The sequence below is a fragment of the Sus scrofa genome, chromosome 16, assembly GCF_054392235.1.
Source record: "Sus scrofa isolate SSC_HxYL_T2T_F1_AM1 chromosome 16, Sscrofa_HxYL_maternal_Yorkshire_Landrace_v2.0, whole genome shotgun sequence".
Taxonomy (NCBI): Eukaryota; Metazoa; Chordata; class Mammalia; order Artiodactyla; family Suidae; genus Sus; species Sus scrofa.
This window is the reverse complement of record NC_139398.1, coordinates 67,601,816-67,625,656: the sequence shown is the minus strand read 5'-3', so window position 1 is coordinate 67,625,656 and position 23,841 is coordinate 67,601,816. Positions and strand designations below refer to the sequence as shown.

General features: G+C 45.8%; 1 protein-coding gene across 2 annotated transcripts in view; it reads left to right on the top strand.

Moving 5' to 3' along the window:
- Positions 1–23,841, top strand: part of WWC1 (WW and C2 domain containing 1) — a 176,791-nt gene that overhangs the window by 80,967 nt on the left and 71,983 nt on the right. For both annotated transcript variants that reach the window (XM_085001809.1, XM_021077057.2), the window contains exon 3: positions 16,702–16,905. In XM_085001809.1, coding sequence (XP_084857935.1) covers positions 16,702–16,905 — 204 coding nt within the window. The remainder of the gene's footprint in view (positions 1–16,701; positions 16,906–23,841) is intronic.

Here is a 23,841-nt window from a genome sequence, read left to right as displayed (position 1 = left end):
TACGATTGTGGGTGGCAGGGGAAGGACAGGGGTACAGGTCTCCAGGAAGAAGACCTTGTTGAGAAAACGAGATTTGAGCTAAGACTTGAAGGATCATATCCAGCAGAAAGGGTTGATAGAGCTAAAACGCCACGGTGGGGGTTCCCGTTGGGAGTTCCCGTTGGGGCTCAGAGTAACAAACCCGACTAGAATCCATGAGAATGCGGGTTCGATCCCTGGCCTTGCTGAGTGGGGTAAGGATCTGGCATTGCTGTGAGCTGTGATGAAGGTCACAGACATGGCTCGGATCTGGCATGGCTGTGGCTGTGGCATAGGCTTCGCAGTTGCAGCTCTGATTCAACCCCTAGCCTGGGACTTTCCATACGCCATGGGTGCGGCCCTGAAAAGACAAAAATAAAAAATAAATAAAATCAAACGCCACGGTGTGGTGTGATCACATTTAGCTGGCTCGACGGATGGAGAATAGAGCAGAATTTGTGAGGAAGCTGGGGAAGGGCAGCAAGGCAGTGGTCTGCCTGAAGGGCCGGGGCTTGTGCTCCGCATGAGATGGGAGCCATTGGCAAATTTTTGTCTTTTGTCTTTTTTTTTTTTTGTGTGTCTGTTGTTGTTGTTGTTGCTGTTGTTGCTATTTCTTGGGCCGCTCCCGCGGCATATGGAGGTTCCCAGGCTAGGGGTTGAATCAGAGCTGTAGCCACTGGCCTACGCCAGAGGCACAGCAACACAGGATCCGAGCCGCGTCTGCGACCTACACCACAGCTCACGGCAACGCCGGATCGTTAACCCACTAAGCAAGGGCAGGGACCGAACCCGCAACCTCATGGTTCCTAGTCGGATTCGTTAACCACTGCGCCACAACGGGAACTCCCCATTGGCAAATTTTAAAGCAGATGAGTCGTGTAATCTATTTTATGTCTTAAAAGGTCACTCCAGCTCCTTTGCTGAGAATAGCTCTTAGAGGAACAGGGACAGCAGCAGGGAGACTTGTGAGGGGCAATTGCAATAGTCCCGGTGGCAAAGGGCAGTGCCCCCAACCAAGGCCCTCGTGGTGGAGGTAGTGCAAAGTGGCCGGATGCTGGAGATCATCTCAAGACGAGCCAACAAGGCTTCCTGATAAATTGCACATGGGATGTGAAAGAAAGAAGAATGAATGACTCTCCATGGGCCTGAGCAACTAACTGGCTGTATGGAGTTGCCATTGATTGGATGGAGAAAACTGCCAGAGGAATGGGTTTAGGCAGGAAGAGCAAGAGTTCATTGGGACATGTGGCATCTTCCATGACTGCTACACTTCTGAGAGGAGACGTTGCTGGTCAGTTCGCTCTAGGAATCTGGCATTTGGAAAAGGGATCTGGGGGCTGAAGACCCGTATTTGGGAGTTGTTGGCATGGAGGTTAGCATTCATAGACATGGAGCTGGATGAGATCCCCATAGGAGCAAGTCACGACAGAGACAAGAGGACCAAAGGAGGAGCAGCCGTGGGGTCCTCAGACAGGAGGACGGTACCGAGAAGAGGAAAGTCAGTCGTGACGCTGGGGACTGATCAGAGAGGCAGGAGGAAACGAGAGCGTCCTGGCAGCCAAGTGAAGGAAGCCTATCAAGGGGAGTTGTCATCCCAGTCAAATGCTTCTGACAGATCAATACCTAGAGCACAGAGAACTGACCTATAGATTTAGCAACTATAGTGACACTGGTGATCCTTTTGGACAAGGATGGTGGAGGGGGCAAAGCCTGACTAGAGTGAGTCTCCGTGAAAATGGAGGGGAGAAATTGGAAACAGCAAATGTAGACAGTTCTTTCCGAAGTATAACCTGTTTTCATCATTTCATTTCATCAGTATTCAGTGGGAACACTGCCTGTGTGTATTCAGTGTGATTAGATGGTTTCAATAATCAGTGATCAAATTGTGTGTTCCGGGAGTTCCCATAGTGGCTCAGTGGGTTAAGAACCCAATAAGAAACATAACCATGAGGATGCTGGTCAGATCTCTGGCCTTGCTCAGTGGGTTAAGGATCCGGTGTTGCAGCTTAGGTCACAGATGTGGCACAGGTCAAGCATTGCTGTGGCTGTGGCGTAGGCCAGCAGATGCAGTTCCATTTTGACCCCTAGCCTGGGAACTTCCATATGCTGAGGGTGCAGCTGTTAAAAACAGATAAAAGATTGTGTGTTCTTCTGTTTTCTCTTATGCTATATCATGAATATTTGAGAGAATATCATGAACATTTGAGAGAATGTCATGAATACTTGTCTTTTTTTTTTTTTTTTGGTCTTTTTAGGGTCACACCTGTGACGTATGGAGGTTCCCAGGCTAGGGGCCAAATCAGAGCTGCAGCTGCTGGCCTGCGCCACAAGCACAGCAACGCCGGATCCAAGCTGCATCTGTGACCTACACCACAGCTCACAGCAACGCCGGATCCTTAACCCACTGAATGAGGCCAGGTATCGAACCCGCAACCTCACGGGTTTCCACTGCGCCACGATGGGAACTCCAATACTTGTCATTTTTAATGTGGCAAATAGAAGTAGCTACACATTTTAACATGTAAAATGAGCATACCTTAATAATGGGTTCTTTCCATTTATTAAATAACACCACCAGGAGGAGAATCTTTATGCATATTGCTTCTTTCTTCTACGTTACTTTCCTGGCGTCGTATTTCCAAAGAGAGGATTGCGAAGTAAAAGGCTCTGAACACTCCTGAGACTTCTGGTCCCTATGCCTGGTTTGTTAAGTCTTTCTCAAAGATCGTGTCAGTCTGCACTGCCATAAGCAACAAGGGTGCTAGTTTCCTCATACCGTCATCAGTAAGAAGCTAGTTTCATGTCTTTACTTTTTGATACCTTCATCCTAAGTCGAAGCGGTTAGCCCATCATTGTTTTTCACTTGCATGCCTTTGCATAGTAACAAGGCTGGGCATTCTCCAGATGTTCAGCTCTTTGGAAGCCAATTGTTGTTCAAGCCCTTGGGGGATTCAGTAGTGGTTGTCGTCACGTGGGCGTGCATGTGGCAAGTGCAGAACACAGGTGTGTGGTGTGTCGAGGCGGGGGCGGGGGTGGGGGTGAGGCACCTGCAGAGTGTGGTGAACCTGTGAGCTGTATGGAGGGTGTGTGGAGTGTGTTTGTAGGTGGAGGTTTGGAGCCTGGAGGGGGATGGGAAACGGTCTCCATGACAGCTGCCCTCCATCCGCTAAACGTTTGCTGGAAGTAGCTGCCTTCTGGGGGAGAAGGGGCATGAGGGTAAAGGGGATGGAGGAATGATGTTTTTTTTTTGTGTCTTTTTGCCATTTCTTGGGCCGCTCCCGTGGCATATGGAGGTTCCCAGGCTAGGGGTCTAATCTGAGCTGTAGCCGCCAGCCTAAGCCAGAGCCACAGCAATGCGGGATCCGAGCCACGTCTGCAACCTACACCACAGCTCACGGCAAGGGCAGGGACCGAACCCGCAACCTCATGGTTCCTAGTCGGATTCGTTAACCACTGCGCCACGATGGGAACTCCAGGAATGATGTTTTTTATTTTATTTGTTTTGGCCGCCCCCAAAGCCTGCACAACCCGCGCCACAGCAGTTACCCGAGCTCCCGCAGTGACTATGCTGGATCTTTAACCTGCTGTGCCACAAGGGAACTCCAGGAATGATGCTTTATGTGGCCAAGTCGTGACATGCTGAATGCTTAAACTATGTCCATGTTTAGCTTTAATAAAAACACAAACTCGGAGTTCCCGTCGCAGCCCAGCGGTAACGAACCCAACTGGTGTCCATGAGGATGTGGGTTTGATCCCTGGCTCTGCTCAGTGGGTTAAGGATCCGGTGTTGCCATGAGCTGTGGTGTAGGCTGCAGATGCAGCTCGGATCCTGTGTTGCTATGGCTGTGGCATAAGCCAGCGGCTACAGCTCCGGTTCAAACCCTTAGCCTGGGAAACTCCACATGCCGCGTGTGCAGCCCTGAAAAGGCCAAAAAAAAAAAAAAAAAAAACCACCCACATACACACTCCAAAGTAGTTGTCCAAGGGGATCTCTAAGAACCTGCCCAGGTATAAAGTTAGCTCTTCTGGAGGAATGGAGTTAAGGAAGGGAAGTGCCAGCAGAAAGGGCCGGGCTAGGGAGGACCCCCTCAGAGTGTGACTAGTTCAAGACCAATAGCAGTTAACATAGCTCCTTAGAACCATCTAGAGGGCTTTGCAAAAGCCCAGTGCCCCCAGAGGACAGCCTTTTCAACAGTTGCTACTGCCTCTGGTATCCGCATGGGAAAAGATACATCTCCACTTGTACCCCCATCTCACACCACATGTAAAACTAAATTCAGGATGAACTACAGACCTGAACATAAAAGCTAAGACTAGAAAACATCAAGAAGGACACTTAGGAAAAAATCTGCAAAAGTTTAGCATAGACAAAGATTTTTTTGATCAAAACCCCAAAAGCACCCTAACCATAAGAGAAAAAATGATGACTTGGGCTTCCTCGAGTGAAAACTTCGGCTCTTCAAAAAACACCATTGGAGACGGGATTAAGACGGCGGAATAGAAGGACTGGAGCTCAACTTCTCTCCTAAAAACAACGAAATTCACCACTAAAGACTGAGCACACTTCACCCAAATGGACCGGAAACCTTAAAAAAGATACCCTACTCCAGAAGAAAAAGAGGAGGCCACATCAAGAGGTAGGAGGGGCGATTTTGCGATATAAACAACCCCATACCTCCTGGGTGGGAAGCTCCACAGACTGGAAACTAAGGGGTTCACAGAGACTCACCTACAGGAGTGAGAGTTCTGAGCCCCACATCAAACTCTCACGTGTGGGGATCTAGCATAGGGAGAAAGAGCCCCGGAGCATCTGGCATTGAAGGCCAGTGGGGCTTGTGCACAAGAGCTCCACGGGACTGGGGGAAACGGAGACCCCATTCTTAAAAGGCGCACACAGACTTTCACGTGAACTGAGTCCCAGGGCAAAGCAAAGTCTCCAAGGGAATCTGGGTCAAACCTGACCACAGTTCTTGGAGGACATCCTGGGAAAACGGGTGAATATGGCTTGTTGTGAGGGAAGGACATTGAAAGCAAAGCTCTCGGGAATATTCAGCAGCAGTGCCTTTCTCTGGAGGTGCCATTTTGGGAAAATCTGGCCCCACCCGTCAGCCAGCCGCTGAGAAGTCCCAGGGCAAACAACAATCCAGGTGGGATCACAGCCCCGCCCCTCAGTAAACAGGCTACCGAAAGACCCCTCAGGCACACTACTGCCTCTAATCCCATCCGGAGACTAAGCCCCACCCACCAGAGGGATTAGAATCAGCTCCTCCTACCAGTGGGCAGGCATCAGCCCCTCCCATCAGGAAGCCTACACCAAGCCCCCATACTGACTTTAGCCACAGGGGGGCAGACATCAGAAGTAAGAGAGGCTACAACTCTATTATCTGTAAGAAGGTCACCACACCAAAAACCTATAAAAATGAAAAAACAGAGAACTATAACTCAGATGAGGGAGAAAGAAAAAACCCCAGAAAAACAGCTAAGCCATGAGGAGATTCTCAGCCTCCAGGAAAAAGACTTTAGACTGTCGATAATGAAGAAGATGCAAGACATTGGAAATAAACTGGAGGCAAAGATGGATAATTTACAGGAAACACTGACCAAAGAGATACAAGATATAAAACTTAAACAAGAAGAGATGCAAAACACAATAACTGAAATAAAAAATTCACTAGAAGCAGCTAACAGCAGAATACAGGAGGCAGAAGAATGAATAAGCGAGGTTGAGGACAGATTAGTGGAAATTACGGATGCAGAACAGAAAAGAGAAAAAAGATTGAAAACAAATGAAGAGAGTCTCAGAGAACTCTGGGACAACGTGAAACCCACCAACATCCATATTATAGGGGTGCCAGAAGGAGAAGAGAGAGAGAAAGAGACAGAAAAAATATTCTAAGAGATAATAGCCGAAAACTTCCCTAACATGGGGAAGGAATCACTCACTCAAATCCAGGAAGCACAACGAGTACCAAAAAAAATAAACCCAAGGAGGAACACCCCGAGACACGTACTAATCAAACTGGCAACCCTCGTACACTGTTGGTGGGATTGTAAATGGGTGCAACCACTGTGGAAAGCAGTATGGAGATTCCTCAGAAAACTAAACATAGAACTACCATTTGATCCAGCAATCCCACTCCTGGGCATCTATCCAGAGAAAACCACGACTCGAAAAGACATGTGTACTCCAATGTTCACTGCAGCACTATTTACAATAGCCAAGACATGGAAACAACCTAAATGTCCATCGGCAGAGGAGTGGATCCAGAAGAAGTGGTACATATACACAATGGAATATTATTCAGCCATCAAAAAGAATGAAATACCGGCATTTTTAGCAACATGGATGGACCTAGAAACTGTCATGCTAAGTGAAGTCAGCCATACAATGAGACACCAACATCAAATGCTTTGACTAACATGTGGAATCTGAAAAAAGGACAGACTAAAGTTCTTTGCAGAACAGATGCTGACTCACAGACATTGAAAAACTTATGGTCTCCGGAGGAGACAGTTGGGGGGTGGGGGGATGTGCTTGGGCTGTGGGATGGAAATCCTGTGAAATCAGATTGTTATGACCATTATACAACTACAGATGTGATAAATTCATTTGAGTAATAAAAAAAAAAAGAAAAACAAACAAACAAACACCATTAAAGGAGTTCCCGTCGTGGCTCAGGGGAAAGAAATCTGACTAGTATTGATGAGGATGCAGGTTCTGCCCCTCGCCTCACTCAGTGTGTCAAGGATCTGGCATTGCCATGAGCTGTGGTATAGGTTGGTGCAGGTTGCAGACATGGCTCGGATCTGGCATTGCTGTGGCTGTGACATAGAGCAGTGGCTACAGCTCTGATTCTATCCCTAGACTGGGAACCTCCATTTGCCTGTGGTGTGGCCCTAAAAACAAACAAACAAACAAAAAAACAACATTTGAGAAGCTGAAAAGGCAAGCTACAGATAAGGAGAAGAATGTTTGTAATACATATTTCTAACAGCGGACCTGATTCAATAAAATGTAGAGAACTCTTACAACTTAATAGTAAGAAGCCAGGGAATTCCCATCGTGGCTCAGCAGGTTGAGGACCCGACCAGTATCCATGAGGATGCGTGTTTGACCCCTGGCCTTGCTCAGTGGGTGAAGGATCTGGTGTTGCCATAAGCTGTCGTGTAGGCCAGCAGCTGCAGCTCCGACTTAACCCCCTGGGAACTTACATATGCTACAGGTGTAGCCCTAAGAAAAAAAATAATAAATTTAAAAAAATAGTAAGGAGCCCAACAATCCAGTAAAAACTGTGAGCAAAAGATTTAAATAAATAGGCACTTCACTAGAGAAGATATTCAGTACCTTTCAGTACCTATTCAGTACCTTCAGTACCTATGTGGCCAATAAACACATATAGTTTGCGTAATCAGTCATTAGGGCAATATGAATTAAAATTAAACAAGGTACCAGTACATACCTACTATAATGATGGGAATGAAAAGAGTAACAGTATTAGTGATTGGTGAGGGCATGGAGGAACTGGAACTCGTAATTCTTATATCCGTGAGGCTATAAATCACAACGGGCATTTTGGAAAACAGTTTGCCAGTCTCTTACAAAATTCAGTGTATAATTAACATAAAAGCCAGCTCTTCCCTCTCTAGGTAATTTTACCAAAGCGAAATGCAAACGTTGCAAAGACCTGTGCATGCATGTTCATTACAGCCTTCCCTTATTCATGATGATCTTAAACTGCAAACACCCCAAAGGTTTATCAAAAAGTGAATTATACTATATTCGTACAATGGGCTCTTAATCAGCACGAACAAAACCGATACAACATAAACGGGTCTGAAAAGTTTTACGCCAAATGAAGAAAGCGAGATCCCAAGAGCAGATACACTTCGATTTCTTTGACTTGAACTTTTAAAACAGAAGTGGAAGGAGGAGGTGAGTGGAGGTGACTGACTGGGAAAGAGTACAAGACTGGTGGGTAAAGGAAACGTTTCCAAGTTGATAACAAGTGGTAGTTCACAGTGTATGCATTTGTCAGAACACATCCAACTATAGGATCCAACTAACACATCCTTTAAGTGGTTGCACTTCATTGTATTTAAATTATGCCTTAATAAAGGTGATTTAAACAATGTATTGATACCCCCTTAGTACTTCAGACCAAATAAATGGAAATCTCTAGGGTAGTTTCCAACATACAACCAGGTTCTGGTGTGTGGTTGTGTGTTGTGTTTGTCTGTCTGTGCCTCCATCCATCTGTGTGGGTTTGTACTACAGAAGAAAGCCTGCGTCACCAAAACTGGTAGCCAAGCCAGCCTTCAGTTAAAGCTCTCAGGTACATGAATAGTCCGAGGATCATGGCCTCATCCAGGGGGAGTGCGCCTCCCTCAGATTAAACCGAGAGTGCCATGGGGCAGATCCACCCACGTGTGCCCGGGGCCTTTGTCAAGGGCCCAGCATTCAGCCAGCCCTCTGACCAGTGATTCTGTCTGGAGCTCAGCATCTCACCTGCCAGCCATGCCTGCCGGCTTCAGTGACTGCTCAGCCTACCTGCGTCATCATGTCTCAGTGGCTCTCATCTTTGGTGGCACATGGGAATTATTTGGGGAGCACTGAAGATCACCATTGCCTCCTTCCCACGCCCAGAGATTCTGATTTAATTGGTGGGGGGTGGAGGGCCTTGGGATCTGGGCATTGAGATTTTTAAAATTTCCCCAGGTACTTCTACTGTGCAAACAGGGGTTCTTGGACACTGGCTGCTCAGCAGTCACCTGACAAAGCTCTGCTCTTGGAAATTCTGATGTAAGTGTTCTGGGAACAGGGGTCAGGCTTTTACTTTTGTTTTTGTTTCTTTTTCTTTTTTTTTTTTTTTTTTTTTTGGTCTTTTTGCCATTTCTTGGGCCGCTCCTGCAGCATATGGAGGCTCCCAGGCTAGGGGTCGAATTGGAGCTGCAGCCGCCAGCCTACACTGGAGCCACAGCAACTTGGGATCCGAGCCTTGTCTGCAACCTACACCACAGCTCATGGCAATACCGGATCCTTAACGCACTGAGCAAGGCCAGGGATCGAACCCGAAACCTCACGGTTCCTAGTCGGATTCCCTAACCACTGAGCCACGACGAGAACTCCTTGTTTCTGTTTGTTTGTTTGTTTGGCCATGCCTGTGGTCTGCATAAGTTCCCAGGCCAGGGATCAAACCCATGCTGCAGCAGTAACACAAACCACAGCAGTAACAATGCCGAATCCTTAATTTGCTGTGCCACTAGGGAACTCTTTTTTTTTCTTTTTCTTTTTTTTTTTTTGAAGCTCCTCAGCTAATTCTTACACCCTTTCAGTTGCCAGGACCCAGAATACTGGATGAAGTGTCAACTTGCAAGAGAAAAAAAGCAATTTTGCTGACAAGCTGGGGAAAAAGCTTGTCGTAAGCTCTCATAAGGCTGTTTATGAGAATAAAAATTGGTACAGCCTTTGAGAAGATAATTTGGGAGTGTCTATTAAAATTTTAAATGTGTCAGAGTTCCTGTGGTGGCTCAGCGGGTTAAGAACCCGACTGGTATCTGTGAGAATATGGGTTCAACTCCTGGCCTCACTCAGTGGGATAAGGATCTGGTGTTGCCACAAGCTGTGGTATAGGTTGCAGATGCAGCTGGGCTTTGGTTTTGCTGTCACTGTGGCATAGGCCTGCAGCTGCAGCTCCAATTCAGCCCCTACTCTGGGAATTTCCATATGCTGTAGGTGTGGCCCTAAAAAGAAAAAAAAAATTTTTTTAACCTGTACACCCACTGACCCAGTACTTGTTTAAGAAATGTATGCTCCAGAATTAATAGCACAAGTTCAGAGAACTATGTTTTCAAGAATCCTCACTACATCATTGGTTGTGTTAGCAAAAGAATGGAAAACTATCCAGGAGTTCCCGTCGTGGCTCAGTGGTTAACGAATCCGACTAGGAACTATGAGGTTGTGGGTTCGATCCCTGGTCTCGCTCAGTGGGTTAAGGATCTGGCATTGCTATGGGCTGTGGTGTAGGTCACAGACGTGGCTGGGATCCTGCGTTGCTCTGGTTGTGGCATACATCAGAGGCTACAGCTCTAATTAGACCCCTAGCCTGGGAACCTCCATGTGCTGCAGGAGCAGCCCTAGAAAGGCAAAAAAAAAGAAAAAACAAAAAAACTATGCAGATATTTCCCAGTAGTGGTCTGGAAAACCACCAATACCCTATCATAAATACATGTTAATACCACACTATGGAATACTATGCAACCGTTTAAATGATCGAGGCAAGTAAAAACTAAAAATGCAAGTCCCCACCCCATGGCGCAGTGGGTTAGGAATCCGCCTACAGAGACTCAGGTCACTGAAAAGGTACAGGTTAGATCCCCAGCCACAGCTGTGGCTCAGATTCAACCCCTGGCCCAGGAACTTCCATATGCTGCAGGTGCAGCCATAAAATAAAATAATTAATTAAACAAGAGTACATCAAAAAGTAGTAAAACTGAAAAAAAATAAATTAAAAGTCGAGGTAATTCTTTATGTACCTACAAGGAAAAATGAGCATGATACATCATTTGGAGGTGAAAGCAAATTGCAGACCAATGTATATGACATGGGCCACGTTACATTAAAAGTAAACTTTTGGAGTTCCCATTGTGGCTTAGCGGTAACGAACTTAACTAGTACCCATGAGGGCGCAGGTTCAAACCCTGGCCTCAGTGGGTTAAGGGATCCAGTGTTGCCCTGAGCTGTGGTGTAAATCACAGATGTAGCTCGGATCCTGTGCTGCTATGGCTATGATGTAGGCTGGCAGGCCGGCAGCTGCAGCTCCGATTTGACCCCTAGCCTGGAAACTTCCATATGCTATGGGCATAGCCCTAAAAGGACAAAAAAAAATTTTCTCTGTATAGATATGTATGTATAAAAAGGTTTATATATAATCAGAGAGCAGTATCTTTTAGTATGTGACTTCTAGTGGCACTTACCTCTAGGATGTAACACTGGAGAGATGGAGACTCATTTCTTATTTTATGAATTTGAAATGGTGGAATTTTGAGATTTTTCTTTTTTTGTAGTTTTCTATATTTTCCCCCAAAATGTAAATTTTTAAAAAATGATGACGTTCCTGGCATGGTGCAGTGGAAACAAATCCGACTAGGAACTGTGAGGTTGCGGGTTCGATCCTTGGCCTCGCTCAGTGGGTTAAGGATCCTATGTTGCCATGAGCTATGGTGTAGGTCACAGATGGGGCTCGGATCTGGCATTGTGGTGGCTGTGGCGTAGTCCTGCAGCTGTGGCTCTGATTAGACTCCTAGCCTGGGAACCTCCATATGCCACAGATGTGGCCCTAAAAAAGCAAAAAATAATATATATATATATGAATTAAAGAACTTTTTGAGCCTGGCCATGAGAGGCCAGCTTTCTTTTCTGTGGCCCATCTGGAGCTGGCCCACGAGGGGGACCCAGGAGTCCCTAACCTTGAAGGAATCCACATCTGCTGATGGGAGGTCCGCCCACCCCCACCCCACTGCTTCCCCCCCTCTTCCCCCCCCCCCCCGCCCCCGCAGTCCTACAGCCCAGCTTTTTAAATTCTCTCCCCCTTTTTTTCTTCTCTTGCAAGTGTTCCTCCCTCTTGTGGCTTGAAGAGCTGCAAAGCTTTCCTTACGGGAAGCCATCCGTAGCCCTGCCAGCCTTCTCCACACCTTGTTTTCTTTCCCAGGAAAAGGGAAGAGGAAGAGCCTGAAAAATTGCTCTTCACAGACAATTCAAAAACTGGTCTCAGTGGGTTTTTTTTTTTAACTTTACTCTCCCCATCATGTGCTTTCTTTACCGGGGTGTAAGTGCTCCACGGTTTCGTGGGAGGTAGCGAAGCAGGGCCTCTTATCCTCTTTACTAATTAGAAAAGTAGACCCAGAGAAGTTAAGCCGCCTGTCCATTGTAATGCAGTGACTATTGGCAGGCATGAGAACCTGGCCCTGCTGCCTCTGTCATCATTCTCCCTGTCTCTTCTTTCTTTCATTGGAGTGGTTGTTTGGGCTTATTCAGGAAGAGAGAGCTAAAGGACCTGCAAAAGACAACGACCCAGGAGCCAAGCACATGACATAAATGAATGCAGGAGATAAATTGTGGACCCAAAGTGGCCACATCTTCTGAATGAGCAAGAAAAAGGAGGAGTTCCTGTTGTGGCTTGGTGGTTAACGAATCCAACTAGGAACCCTGAGGTTGCGGGTTCGATCCCTGGCCTCTCTCAGTGGGCTAAGGATCCGCTGTTGCCATAAGCTGTGGTGTAGGTCGCAGACGTGGCTCAGATCCCGCGATGCTGTGGCTCTGACGTAGGCCTGCAGCTATAGCTCTGATTCAAACCCCAGTTTGGGAACCTTCATGTGCAGCCCTAGAAAAGACAAAAAACAAAACAAACAAAAAAAAAAAAAAAGCAAAACCAGATATTAGGATTTTAATCCTGCTGTATAAATCTCCTTGTTTTTACATACCAGTAATCAATTCAAAATTAAGGTAGTTCTGGAGTTCCCATCATGGCTCAGTGGTTAACGAATCTGACTAGGAACCCTGAGGTTCAGGTTCGATCCCTGGCCTTGCTCAGTGGGTTAAGGATCCGGCGTTGCCGTGAGCTGTGGTGTAGGTTGCAGATGTGGCTCGGATCCTGTGTTGCTGTGGCTGTGATGTAGGCTGGCAGCTAAAGCTCCGATTCTACCCCTAGCCTGGGAGCCTCCATATGCTGCGGGAGCGGCCCAAGAAATGGCAAAAAAGACAAAAGAAAACAAAAACAAAACAAAAAAAAAAAAACAAAATTAAGATAGTTCTTTGGTCTAAGCAAACCTGTCTGCAGGCTGGGTTCACCATATGGCTGCGATTATATAATTTCTAGTGTGTCAATCACCTCTTACTCCGCCTACCAACTGGGAAATGACGGAGGAGTTGATAGTCAATGGGAATTGATTCTCTGACATTGCTTTGACCTCTTATATGTCTGCTCAGCTACCAGCTACACTTTGCAAAAAAAATTTTTGTTTTTTGACTTTTTTTCCGAATTATCACCATACATATTTATTACACACATAATTTCTAAAAAATTAAAAAGAATAAAGAAAAAGCATCCTACCATCAAGACACACCTACTGCTACTAATTTGTTGTTTCCTCCTAATCTTTTGGAGAATGTACACATGTATTTTGATAAATGCAAAATTATTTATGCAGTTTTACACCCAGTACTTTTCACTCGCTTTTAATCATAAGTACTTTTCCATTAAAAAAATTTTTTTTCAAGGACATTATTTCTTTTTTTTATGATTTTTATTTTTTTTCCATTATAGCTGGTTTACATTGTTCTGTCAATTTTCTACTGTACAGCAAGGTGACCCAGTTACACATACGTGTATACATTCTTTTTTCTCACAGTATCATGCTCCATCATAAGTGACTAGACATAGTTCCCAGTGCTACACAGCAGGATCTCATTGTTAATCCATTCCAAAGGTAACAGCCTGCATCTATTAACCCCAAGCACCCCATCCATCCCACTCCCTCCCCCTTGGCAACCACAAGTCTATTCTTCAAGTCCATGATTTTCTTTTCTGTGGAAAGGTTCATTTGTGCCATATATCAGATTCCAGATGTAAGTGATATCATATGGTATTTGTCTTTCACTTTCTGACTTACTTCACTCAGGATGAGAGTCTCTAGTTCCATCCCTGTTGCTGCAAATGGTATTATTTCGTTCTTTTTTATGGCTGAGTAGTATTCCATTGTGTGTATATACCACATCTTCGTAGTCCAATCATCTGTCAATGGACATTTGGGTTGTTTCCATGTCTTGACTATTGTGAATAGTGCTGCAGTGAACATGCAGGTGCGTGTGTTTTTTTCGAGGCAAGTTTTGTCAGGATATATGCCCAAGAGTGGGATTGCTGGGTCATATGGTAGTTCTATGTATAGTTTTCTTCTTCTTTTTTTTTTTTTTTTGTCTTTTTTTTGCCTTTTCCAGCGCCGCTTCCCTCGCCATATGGAGGCTCCCAGGCTAGGGGTCTAATTGGAGCTGTAGCCACCAGCCTAAGCCAGAGCCACAGCAATGTGGGATCCAAGCTGCCTCTGCAACCTACACCATAGCTCACGGCAACGCCGGATCCTTAACCCACTGAGCAAGGCCAGGGATCGAACCTGCAACCTCATGGTTCCTAGTCGGATTCGTTAATCACTGGGCCACGACAGGAACTCCTATGTATAGTTTTCTAAGGTACCTCCATGCTATTCTCCATAGTGGTTGTACTAGCTTACATTCCCACCAACAGTGCAGGAGGGGTCCCTTTTCTCCACACCCCCTCCAGCATTTGTAACTTGTGGACTTATTAATGATGGCCATTCCAACTGGTGTGAGGTGGTATCTCATGGTAGTTTTGATTTGCATTTCTCGAATAATCAGTGATGTTGAGCATTTTTTCATGTGCTTGTTGGCCATCTGTATATCTTCCTTGGAGAAATGTCTATTCAGGTCTTTTGCCCATTTTTCCATTGGGTTGTTGGCTTTTTTGCTGTTGAGTTTTATGAGTTGTTTGTATATTTTAGAGATTAAGCCATTGTCAGTTGCATCGTTTGAAACTATTTTCTCCCATTCTGTAAGTTGTCTTTTTGTTTTCTTTTTGGTTTCCCTTGTGTGGTTAGGTCCCATTGGTTTATTTTTGCTTTTATTTCTGTTGCTTTGGGAGACTGACCTGAGAAAACATTGGTAAGGTTGATAGCAGAGAATGTTTTGCCTATGATCTCTTTCAGGAGTTTGATGGTGTCTTGTCTTATATTTAAGTCTTTAAGCCATTTTGAGTTTATTTTTGTGCATGGTGTGAGGGTATGTTCCAGTTTCATTGATTTGCATGCAATTGTCCAGGTTTCCCAGCAATACTTGCTGAAAAGACTGTCTTTTTTCCCAATTCATGTTCTTGCCTCCTTTGTCAAAGATTAATTGACCATAGGTGTCTGGGTTTATTCCTAGGTTCTCTATTCTGTTCCATTGGTCTGTTTGTCTGTTTTGGTACCAGTACCACACTGTCTTGAAAACTGTGGCTTTGTAATATTGCCTGAAGTCTGGGAGAGTTATGCCTCCTGCTTGGTTTTTGTTCTTCAGGATTGGTTTGGCATTCTGGGTCTTTTGTGGTTCCATGTAAATTTTTGGATTGTTTGTTGCAGTTCTGTGAAAATCTCATGGGTAATTTGATAGGGATTGCATTGAATCTGAAGATTGCTTTGGGTAGTGTGGCCATGTTTACAATATTAATTTTTCCAACTCAGGAGCATGGGATACCTTTCCATTTCTTTACATCTTTAATTTCCTTGATTAATATTTTATAGTTCTCGGCATATGAGTCTTTTACCTCCTTGGTCAGGTGTATTCCCAGATATTTGATCTTTTGGGGTGCACTTTTAAAAAGTATTATGTTTTTGTATTCCTTTTCTAACATTTCACTGTTAGTATACAGAAATGCGACTGATTTCTGAATGTTAATCTTATATCCTGCTACTTTGCTGAATTTGTTGATCAGTTCAGGTGGTTTTGGGGTTGAGTCCTTGGGGTTTTCTATCTATAGTATCATGAAAGACATTATTTCTAATGGATGTTTTAGTGTACTGTATAAATGTAAGATGCTTATTTGAGCAGTTATTTCCTGTATGACCTTGAGCAAGTTACTTACCCTCTCTCTGTCTCAGTTTTCTCATTTGTTTAATGGGCATAATTCTAGAACCTCCTCTATAAAGCTAACCTCAGGATTGGAGGAGTAAATAAATATACAATAATTAGAATAGTTCTTGGCATAGAGTAAAGATTACATAAATGCTTGTTATTTATTATAATATGATGATCATGGTTTTGTACAAATGCATCTTTGCCTGAATTTCTTACTTTTGATAATAAATTACTGTAGGAAGAATTATTGGAGAAAGGGTATTAACATTTTAAGGCTCTTAATTTTCACTGTCAGATAGCCCTCTATTAAGGCTGTTCTGATTTCCATTGCCAACAGGGTATTTCTTCATGTCCTCCAAAGTATCAGTTACTTTCCTTTCCTCTACTCATTGTCAAAATGGGTGACCTGAAGTGTCTATACAGTTGTTGAGTCTCTCTGTCTTTTTTTTTTTTTTTTTTTTTTTTGTCTTTTTGCCTTTTCTGGGGCCACTCCCTCGGCATATGGAGGTTCCCAGGCTAGGGGTCTAATCGGAGCTGTAGCTGCCGGCCTACGCCAGAGCCACAGCAACGCAGGATCCAAGTCATGTCTGCAACCTACACCACAGCTTACGGCAACGCCGGATCCTTAACCCACTGAGCAAGGCCAAGGATCGAACCCACAACCTCATGGATCCTAGTTGGATTCGTTAACTGCTGCGCCACAACGGGAACTCTGAGTCTCTCTGTCTTGACTAAAACTCATATCTGGTCCTTCTCCTGGCTCTTCTCAGATGAACTGTTTTGACGATTGGAAGTTGATCCTGGTGGGGGTGTGTGTGTGTGTGTGTGTGTGTGTGTTTAATACAAATGAAGAGTCTCTGTTGTTTAAGAAGTAAGTTTAACCCATTCATATTTATAGTAATTTTCTATTATGCTTTTGGTCTTCTGGTAGTAGATTCTGTGGAACCAGCTCAACAGGTATTTGTGATATGCTAACCTAGGGTCTCTGGGCTCTGTTCCAGAAACCACGCAGATTGAAGATCCCCGGGTGCAATGGCGGCGGGAGCAGGAGCACATGCTGAAGGATTATCTGGTGGTGGCGCAGGAGGCCCTGAGTGCACAAAAGGAGATCTACCAAGTGAAGCAGCAGCGCTTGGAGCTTGCACAGCAGGAGTATCAGCAGCTGCATGCCGTCTGGGAGCACAAGCTGGGCTCCCAGGTCAGCTGTGAGTACCTTCCACCACCAGTACCCCCACCAACACAGCTAAAAGGAGCAGGGAAAGGCCACGCTGAGTCCTGCCTGTATTGCCTCTCACTGCTTCTCATTGTTTTCTTTCATCTCCATTCTTGTCCAAACCACCACCCTCTCTACTCTTCTTCCTGCTCCTACTTGTGCTTTGCAATGATTCATCTGCCATGTTCATTCCATTTCCTTTCATTCATTGCTTATCATCTCAGAAGGCCAGACGCATTACCTGTGCGTCCTTATTTAAAGCGCTTCGGTGACTAGGGAAAGTGAGGAGTTCTTGGTTAATGGATAGAGTTTTTCAGTTTGGGAAGATGAAAAAGTTCTAGAGATGGATGGTGATGACGGCTGCACAACAGTATGACTGTATTTAATGCCTCTGAACTGTATAAATTTAAAAATGTTAAAGTGATAAAGTTTATGTTTTATATATATATAGTATATTTTATGCATATATAAGTTTATATATATTATATGTATATATTTTTCATCACAATTGAAAAAACAAAAACTTCAGTGGTTTCCCATCACTCTTTCTTTTTTTTTTTTTTTCTTTCTTTTTTGTGTCTTTTTGCCTTTACTAGGGCCGCTCCCGTGGCATATGGAGGTTCCCAGGCTAGGGGTCTAATTGGATCTTTTGCTGCTGGCCTACGCCAGAGCCACAGCAACACGAGATCCGAGCTGCCTCTGTGACCTACACCACAGCTTATGGCAATGCTGGATCCTTAACCCACTGAGCAAGGACAGGGTTTGAACCCGCAACCTCATGGTTCCTAGTCGGATTCGTCTCCGCTGCGCCATGACAGGAACTCCCCATCACTCTTTCCATGGTCTACACAGCCCTACACTGTCAGCCTCCTGCCAACCACTCCCACCTCATCTCATGCTCTCATTCACTAGGCTCCAGGAGTACTAAGCACACCCATTCTGTTCCCCTAGTCTGCCTTGTACCTTTCCATCTGGGCTTTTGTATTTCTGCTCCCTTGCCTAGAAAGTGTTCTTTTCATCCATGTGCACCGCGGATCCTTGTCCCCCTTCCAGTCTCTTCCATCAGGTCATCTCCACTGAGAGGCTTGCTTCTGACATCTCCGTCCACAGACTCCCTGCCCCAGGATCAGCATCTGTAAGGGCTCTCTGTTGTCCATCGCATGTATCACAGTACATCTGCTTGTACGTGTGTCTGTATTTCCTAGTGGAGGACATGTCCTGTCTCCCTGGTATCTGCAGAAGGAGAACAGCATGCCAGGGTCCCCAGTCCTTCTTTCCCAACATAGGCAAATGCCAGATGAGTAGCGCTCGAGGAACCCAATGACCTTTTCTGATGTGTGGAGTGGGCTTGGTTTTGGTTTCGTCATTACTGTTTTTGGTCTTTTAATTTTTAATAACGTATCCGTTCCTATGTGTGCTGAGTACTTACTACACACTTGCCCACAGGCTGACTATGTTATTTTAGTTAATTCTCATAACCATTCTATGGGCAAGCACAATAGATCTCTTATCCTGTAACAGATAAGGAAGCCGAGGCTTAGAGAAGACCAGTAACAGGCCTAGGGTCTTAAAGGTGAGAGACAGTAAGCTGCAAACAAATTCCATCCGTCCCCCAACATCTGCAGTGTGAGCCAAAGGGCCAGCATTAGACCATGGTGTCCGGGTGTCCGTGGCTGGATCATTGGATGCTCCCCCCATGTGAAGCCTCCACTTTGAAAAGTTTGGTCTGGGAGGAGGACAGTGGGTGGGTTACTCGCTGTCCCAGCCCTGCCCTTTTCCTTGGCAACTCAGGGAAGAAAACCCCCAGAATCTCAGATTATAGAAAAGAACTGTATGACACTCATTAGCTGTTTCTAGGTCAACCAGTGTCCCAGAGACCGTCAGGAGGGTTTTAGCACTTCATCTGTCTTAGCTGGGGCTGCCGTAACAAAATACCATAGAGTGGGCAGTAAAATGACATTTATTTTTCCAGTTGTGGAGGCTGGAAGTCTGAGATCAGGGTGTCAGTATGGTTGGGTTCTGGCGAGACCCCTCTTCCTGGCTTCTCACTGTCTTCATGTTGCAGAGAGAGAGAAAGAAAAACAGCAGGCTGTGTGCACTCTTCTTCTAAGGCACTAATCCCATCACAAAGGCCCCACCCTCATGACCTTGTCTAACCCTAGTTACTTCTCAAAGGCCCCTCTTCAAATGCCATCACTTTGGGAGTTAGGGCTTCAGCATAGGAACTGGGGAGGGGTGAGGCGTTTACTCTTACCAGAGCCCTGGAAGGGAGCTATTAATGTGCCTAGTGAAACTCAGGTTCAAAGAGTTAGAGGATTTTTTTCTTTCTAAAGTCATGCAGTCTGAAAAAGTGGCGAATGTATAGACAAATAAGCCTTCCTGTTTTGGAGGTCAGGGGGTATAGTTGGACCCAGAGTATAACCCCCTCCCCCAAATCATGACGAATTTGGGGAGGTAAAATTTTTCCATGGGAGAGCTGGCGGCCACGACTTTGCACAGGTATTAAATTAGCATCGCCAATAATGAGACAGGCAGACACCGTGTGCCTTCTGATGTGATGCAGTGAAAACCTCCTGGAGGATTTTTGACAAAATTGTTCACTCCGAACTGAATCATGAAGAAACCACCAGACAGATCTCTACTGTGTAATAACCTGCAAGACCGTTGGCCTGGACTCTTTCAGAAAAATAAAATGCTGTGAAAAAAACAAAGAGAGGAGGAGTTCCCGCTGAGGCCCAGTGGGTTAAGGATCCAGCGTTGCTGCAGCTGTGGTCAAGGTTACAGCTGCGGCTCATGTTCCACCCCTGGCCTAGGAACTTCCATATGCTGAAAGTATGGCCAAAAAAGAAAAAAAAAAAAAAAAAACAGAGAGGGGAAAATCTTCTAGACTAAAAAACAAACAAACAAAAATGCCTGAGGAGGCATAAACCCAATGAAGTGTTTGCACCTTGACTAGACCCTGGATGGAGGGGAAAGCAGCCATAAAAGATATTCTCAGGCAATTGGAGAACTGTCTGAAGTATGATAAGGATGTTGTAGCCATGCAGGAGAATGTCCTTTTCTTAAGACATGCGGGTGGCATTGTGTTTACAACTTAATACTAAAAAGAGTCCGCGCTTGGGCTGTGGGATGGAAATCCTGTGAAATCAGATTGTTATGATCATTATATAACTACAGAGGTGATAAATTCATTTGAGTAATTATAGATAGATAGATAGATAGATAGATAGATAGATAGAGTGAGTGAGTGAGTGAGTGAGTGAGTGAGTGAGTGAGTGAGTGAGTCCGGAGGGGAAAAATGAAAAAATTCTGGTGCCGGTCAAGGTGAGCAGGTCAGCCACATACTGATGGTTCTGCATTTGGGATCCAGGTTTTCACCATTTCCAATACTCACTCATTGAGGGCTTGCTCTGAACTGGGCATCCTACTGAGAAGAAGAGTTGGAATAGAAGGAGGGACCGACAGAACCAGGGTGGAGAAATGTTAAAAGCTGGTGGATCCCGGTGAAGGATCCATCAATAGCCATCCTATTATGCTTTCAAACTTCCCGTAAATAAAAAGTTTCCAGGAGTTCCCATCATGGCTCACACTAAGAACCTGACTAGTGTCCGTGAGGATGTGGGTTCGATCCCTGGCCTCGCTCAGTGGGTCAAGGATCTCGTGCTGCAGCTCTGATTCGATCCCTGACCCAGGAACTTCCAAATACTGCTGGTACCCAGCCGTAAAAAGAAAGAAAAAAAATATTTCCAAAATAAAAAGTTAGGGTGGCCCATAAGAATCCACTGGCAGGAATGAAGCATTCTTCGTGGGGCTGTCCCGTGTGTTTCGGGATGTGTAACAGCATTCCTCCCACTAGATGCCTGTGGCATCTCTCACCCAGAGTTGTGACAACCAAAAATGTCTCCAGACACCGCCAGATGTGCCCAAGGGGGGGCAGAATGGCCTCTAGCCAAAAACCACTGGTCTAGGTAAACCATTTAGCACGGTTTCCTTAGGACATATTAATGGCTCAGTAAATATTCCCTTGACAGGAAGTACACATTACCTAATATTTTGGGAATGTGGATTCTGGAGCTGGTCTGCTAGGGTCCAAATCCAGGTCCTGCAACTTCCTAGCAGTGTAACTTTGCATGCGTGATGCCACTTCTCTCTGCCTCCAATTCTTCATCTGTAAAATCGACATGCTAATAGTGTCACCTTCATTGGGGTGTACTGGGGCTTAAATTAGTTATGAAGTATAAGGTACTTGGAATAGTGCTTGTCTCATTCTTAAGTTCGCAATAAATAATAGCAGTAGGAGTTCCCATTGTGGTTCAGCGGGTTAAGAGCGCGACACAGTGTCCATGAGGATGGGGGTTCGATCCTTGGCCTTGGTCAGTGGGTTTAGGGTTCAGTGTTGCCAAAAGCTGTAGTGTAAGTTGTTACAGATGCAGCTCGGCTCCTGCATTGCTGTGGCTGTGGCGTAGGCTGGCAGCTGCAACTGCATTCAGCCCTTACTCTGGGAATTTCCAGATGCCGCAGGTGCGGCCGGAAACAGAAAAATAATAATAATAACAGTATTTATTTGATATGATTAATTCATTGTCCTTGGACTGATAAAGATTTTTAACAGATCCCTGGAATCCAGAAGAATAAATACATGATTGGTCCTAATGCAGTCCTGTCACATGACTTCCGATGCTACTTAAGCTACTAAGCGCTCCCTCAGGTTCAAAGACACCTCCATTTGGAATGTCAAAGAAGGGGCCATCTCAGATATAAGATCCAAACCAGCGAGGAAGGGGGCATCCCCAGCCCGAGCACCCCAGTGGTCCCAGCACAAGAGGCATGACCCAAGGCTCCTGATGACCTTGTTTGGGTTTTATAAGCCAGGTTTGCCCTCCAGGTCCAGCTCTCCAGCGTGCTGTTAGACCGGTGAGGTCACATGCCTCCCTCTCACTCAGATGACCTGCTGGGGCTGGTGAGAGCTCTGCCACGTGGCCTTGGCTGCTGCTCCAGGGTCTGGCTATAGGAGGGGCCCTGCCCTGTGGATGGAGCTGTCATCTCTGGTGCTGTCTCCAGCCTCATGGGGAAGGAGAAGAGACGTAATTTAAGATACACCCTTAAAGTAAGTTTCTGCAGGGCAATGTGCTGGCCACTCTACATGTGTTGCTTAAAGTGACCTCGCTACACACATACCCACAGACACACACACACACATACACACACACACACACACACACACACACACACACAATCCTGCAAGATACTGTTATTCCCATTTTACAGATAAGAAAACCGAGACCAAGAGAGGGAAAGTAGCTTCTCCGTGGTCACACTGGTAAAAAGTGGCAAAAGTGGTAAAAATACCCTCAAGACTGATTCTCTTCATTTAATCCAAGTCAGCCAGTCAGATTCCAAGGTTTGGGGAGTTCCTGTTTTGGCTCAGCAGTAACAAAGCCAACTAGTGTCCATGAGGATGTGGGTTCCATCCCTCGCCTCCCTCAGTGGGTTAAGGATCTGGCGTTGCCATGAGCTGTGGTGCATGGAGACATGGCTCGGATCCAGTGTTGCTGTGGGGTAGGCCAGCAGCTGCAGCTCCGATTCAACTCCTAGCCTAGGAACCTCCGTGTGCCACAGGCGTGGCCCTTAAAAAAAAAAAAAAAAAAAAAAAGATTCTGGAGTTCCAGTCGTGGCTCAGTGGGTAACGAACCCGACTAGTATCCATGAGGAGGCAGGTTCAATCCCTGGCCTTGCTTAGTGGATTAAGGATCCAGTGTTGCCATGAGCTGTGGTCACAGACACAGCTCAGATCCCACATTGCTGTGGCTGTGGTTACACTGGCAGCTGTAGCTCGATTTGACTCCTACGCTGGGAACCTCCATATGCTGTGGGTGTGGCCCTAAAAAGACAAAAGATTAAAAGGAAAAAAAAAAGATTCAAAGGTTTGGTGACTCCCCTGGGGTCCTCCTACCCTCGGAAAGATGAGGCCTCAGGAGAGCTGGGTTCTCTGGGATCTCACGGGGCTCCTTCCTCCTCTAGGCCTTGGTTTCCCGTGTGAAAAATCAATCGCTGGGAGCCTGGCAGCTAAAAATGCCCGTGGAGCCACCTACATGCTTTCACTCATTCCTGAGACTAAGGCAATATGAGAGAAGAGATTTTCAAGGCGTACAAGCATGGGTTCAGGGAGCTTGGAGCAGAAAGAGTGGCAATAAAACATGGAGGCTGGAAAACCGATGGCCAAGGGACAACCCAGCTGATAGACATGGGAAAAGAGAAAATGGACGGATGGTGAGAAGGAGCAGGCCTCTCGTCTACCTGGAGTGCTTATAAAAGCCTCAGGAACTGGAGGGAGTGGCTTCTCTGGGGGTGGGAGTGCACTGAGGGGGGCCTCAGGGAAGACTGGATGAAAGCTGTTTCTGAGACTCAGACCACCAGATCTGCTGCCCACATTGGTACAGCCCCAGGCAACTGCCCATCCCCAACCTGGCAAGAACAAAATTGGATGTTTACTTTTTGGGAGAGCGTGAAACAGAATCCTTGGATGACAGAATACAAGGCACGTTCAAAGCTGGGGTGCACCCTACTGAAAACACTGTGATTATGTGAACATGGACATGCAGGATAGAGACCCCGGCCCGCTTGCACCTCTGGGTTCCCAGCAGGATGCTTGGCTCTTACCCTCCAGGCTGGACAGTAAAGGAGTCGGGGGACCCTGAGTGTCTTCTTTTCAGAGAAAAGAGATGGAAAGAGAAAAGACTTAAAGACGCTGGCAGTGAGGTTTCCTGGATGAAACAGTCCAGCTGAATCATGTACCCCATAACCCGTAGTCCAGCACGTAACCCACTGTCAACAAGCTCCCTCCAGTCCGCTTTTGGGGACCCTACTGTTCCTTTGTTTCTTTTTCGGCCACCGCACAGGCATATGGAGTTGCTGAGCCAGGGATCAG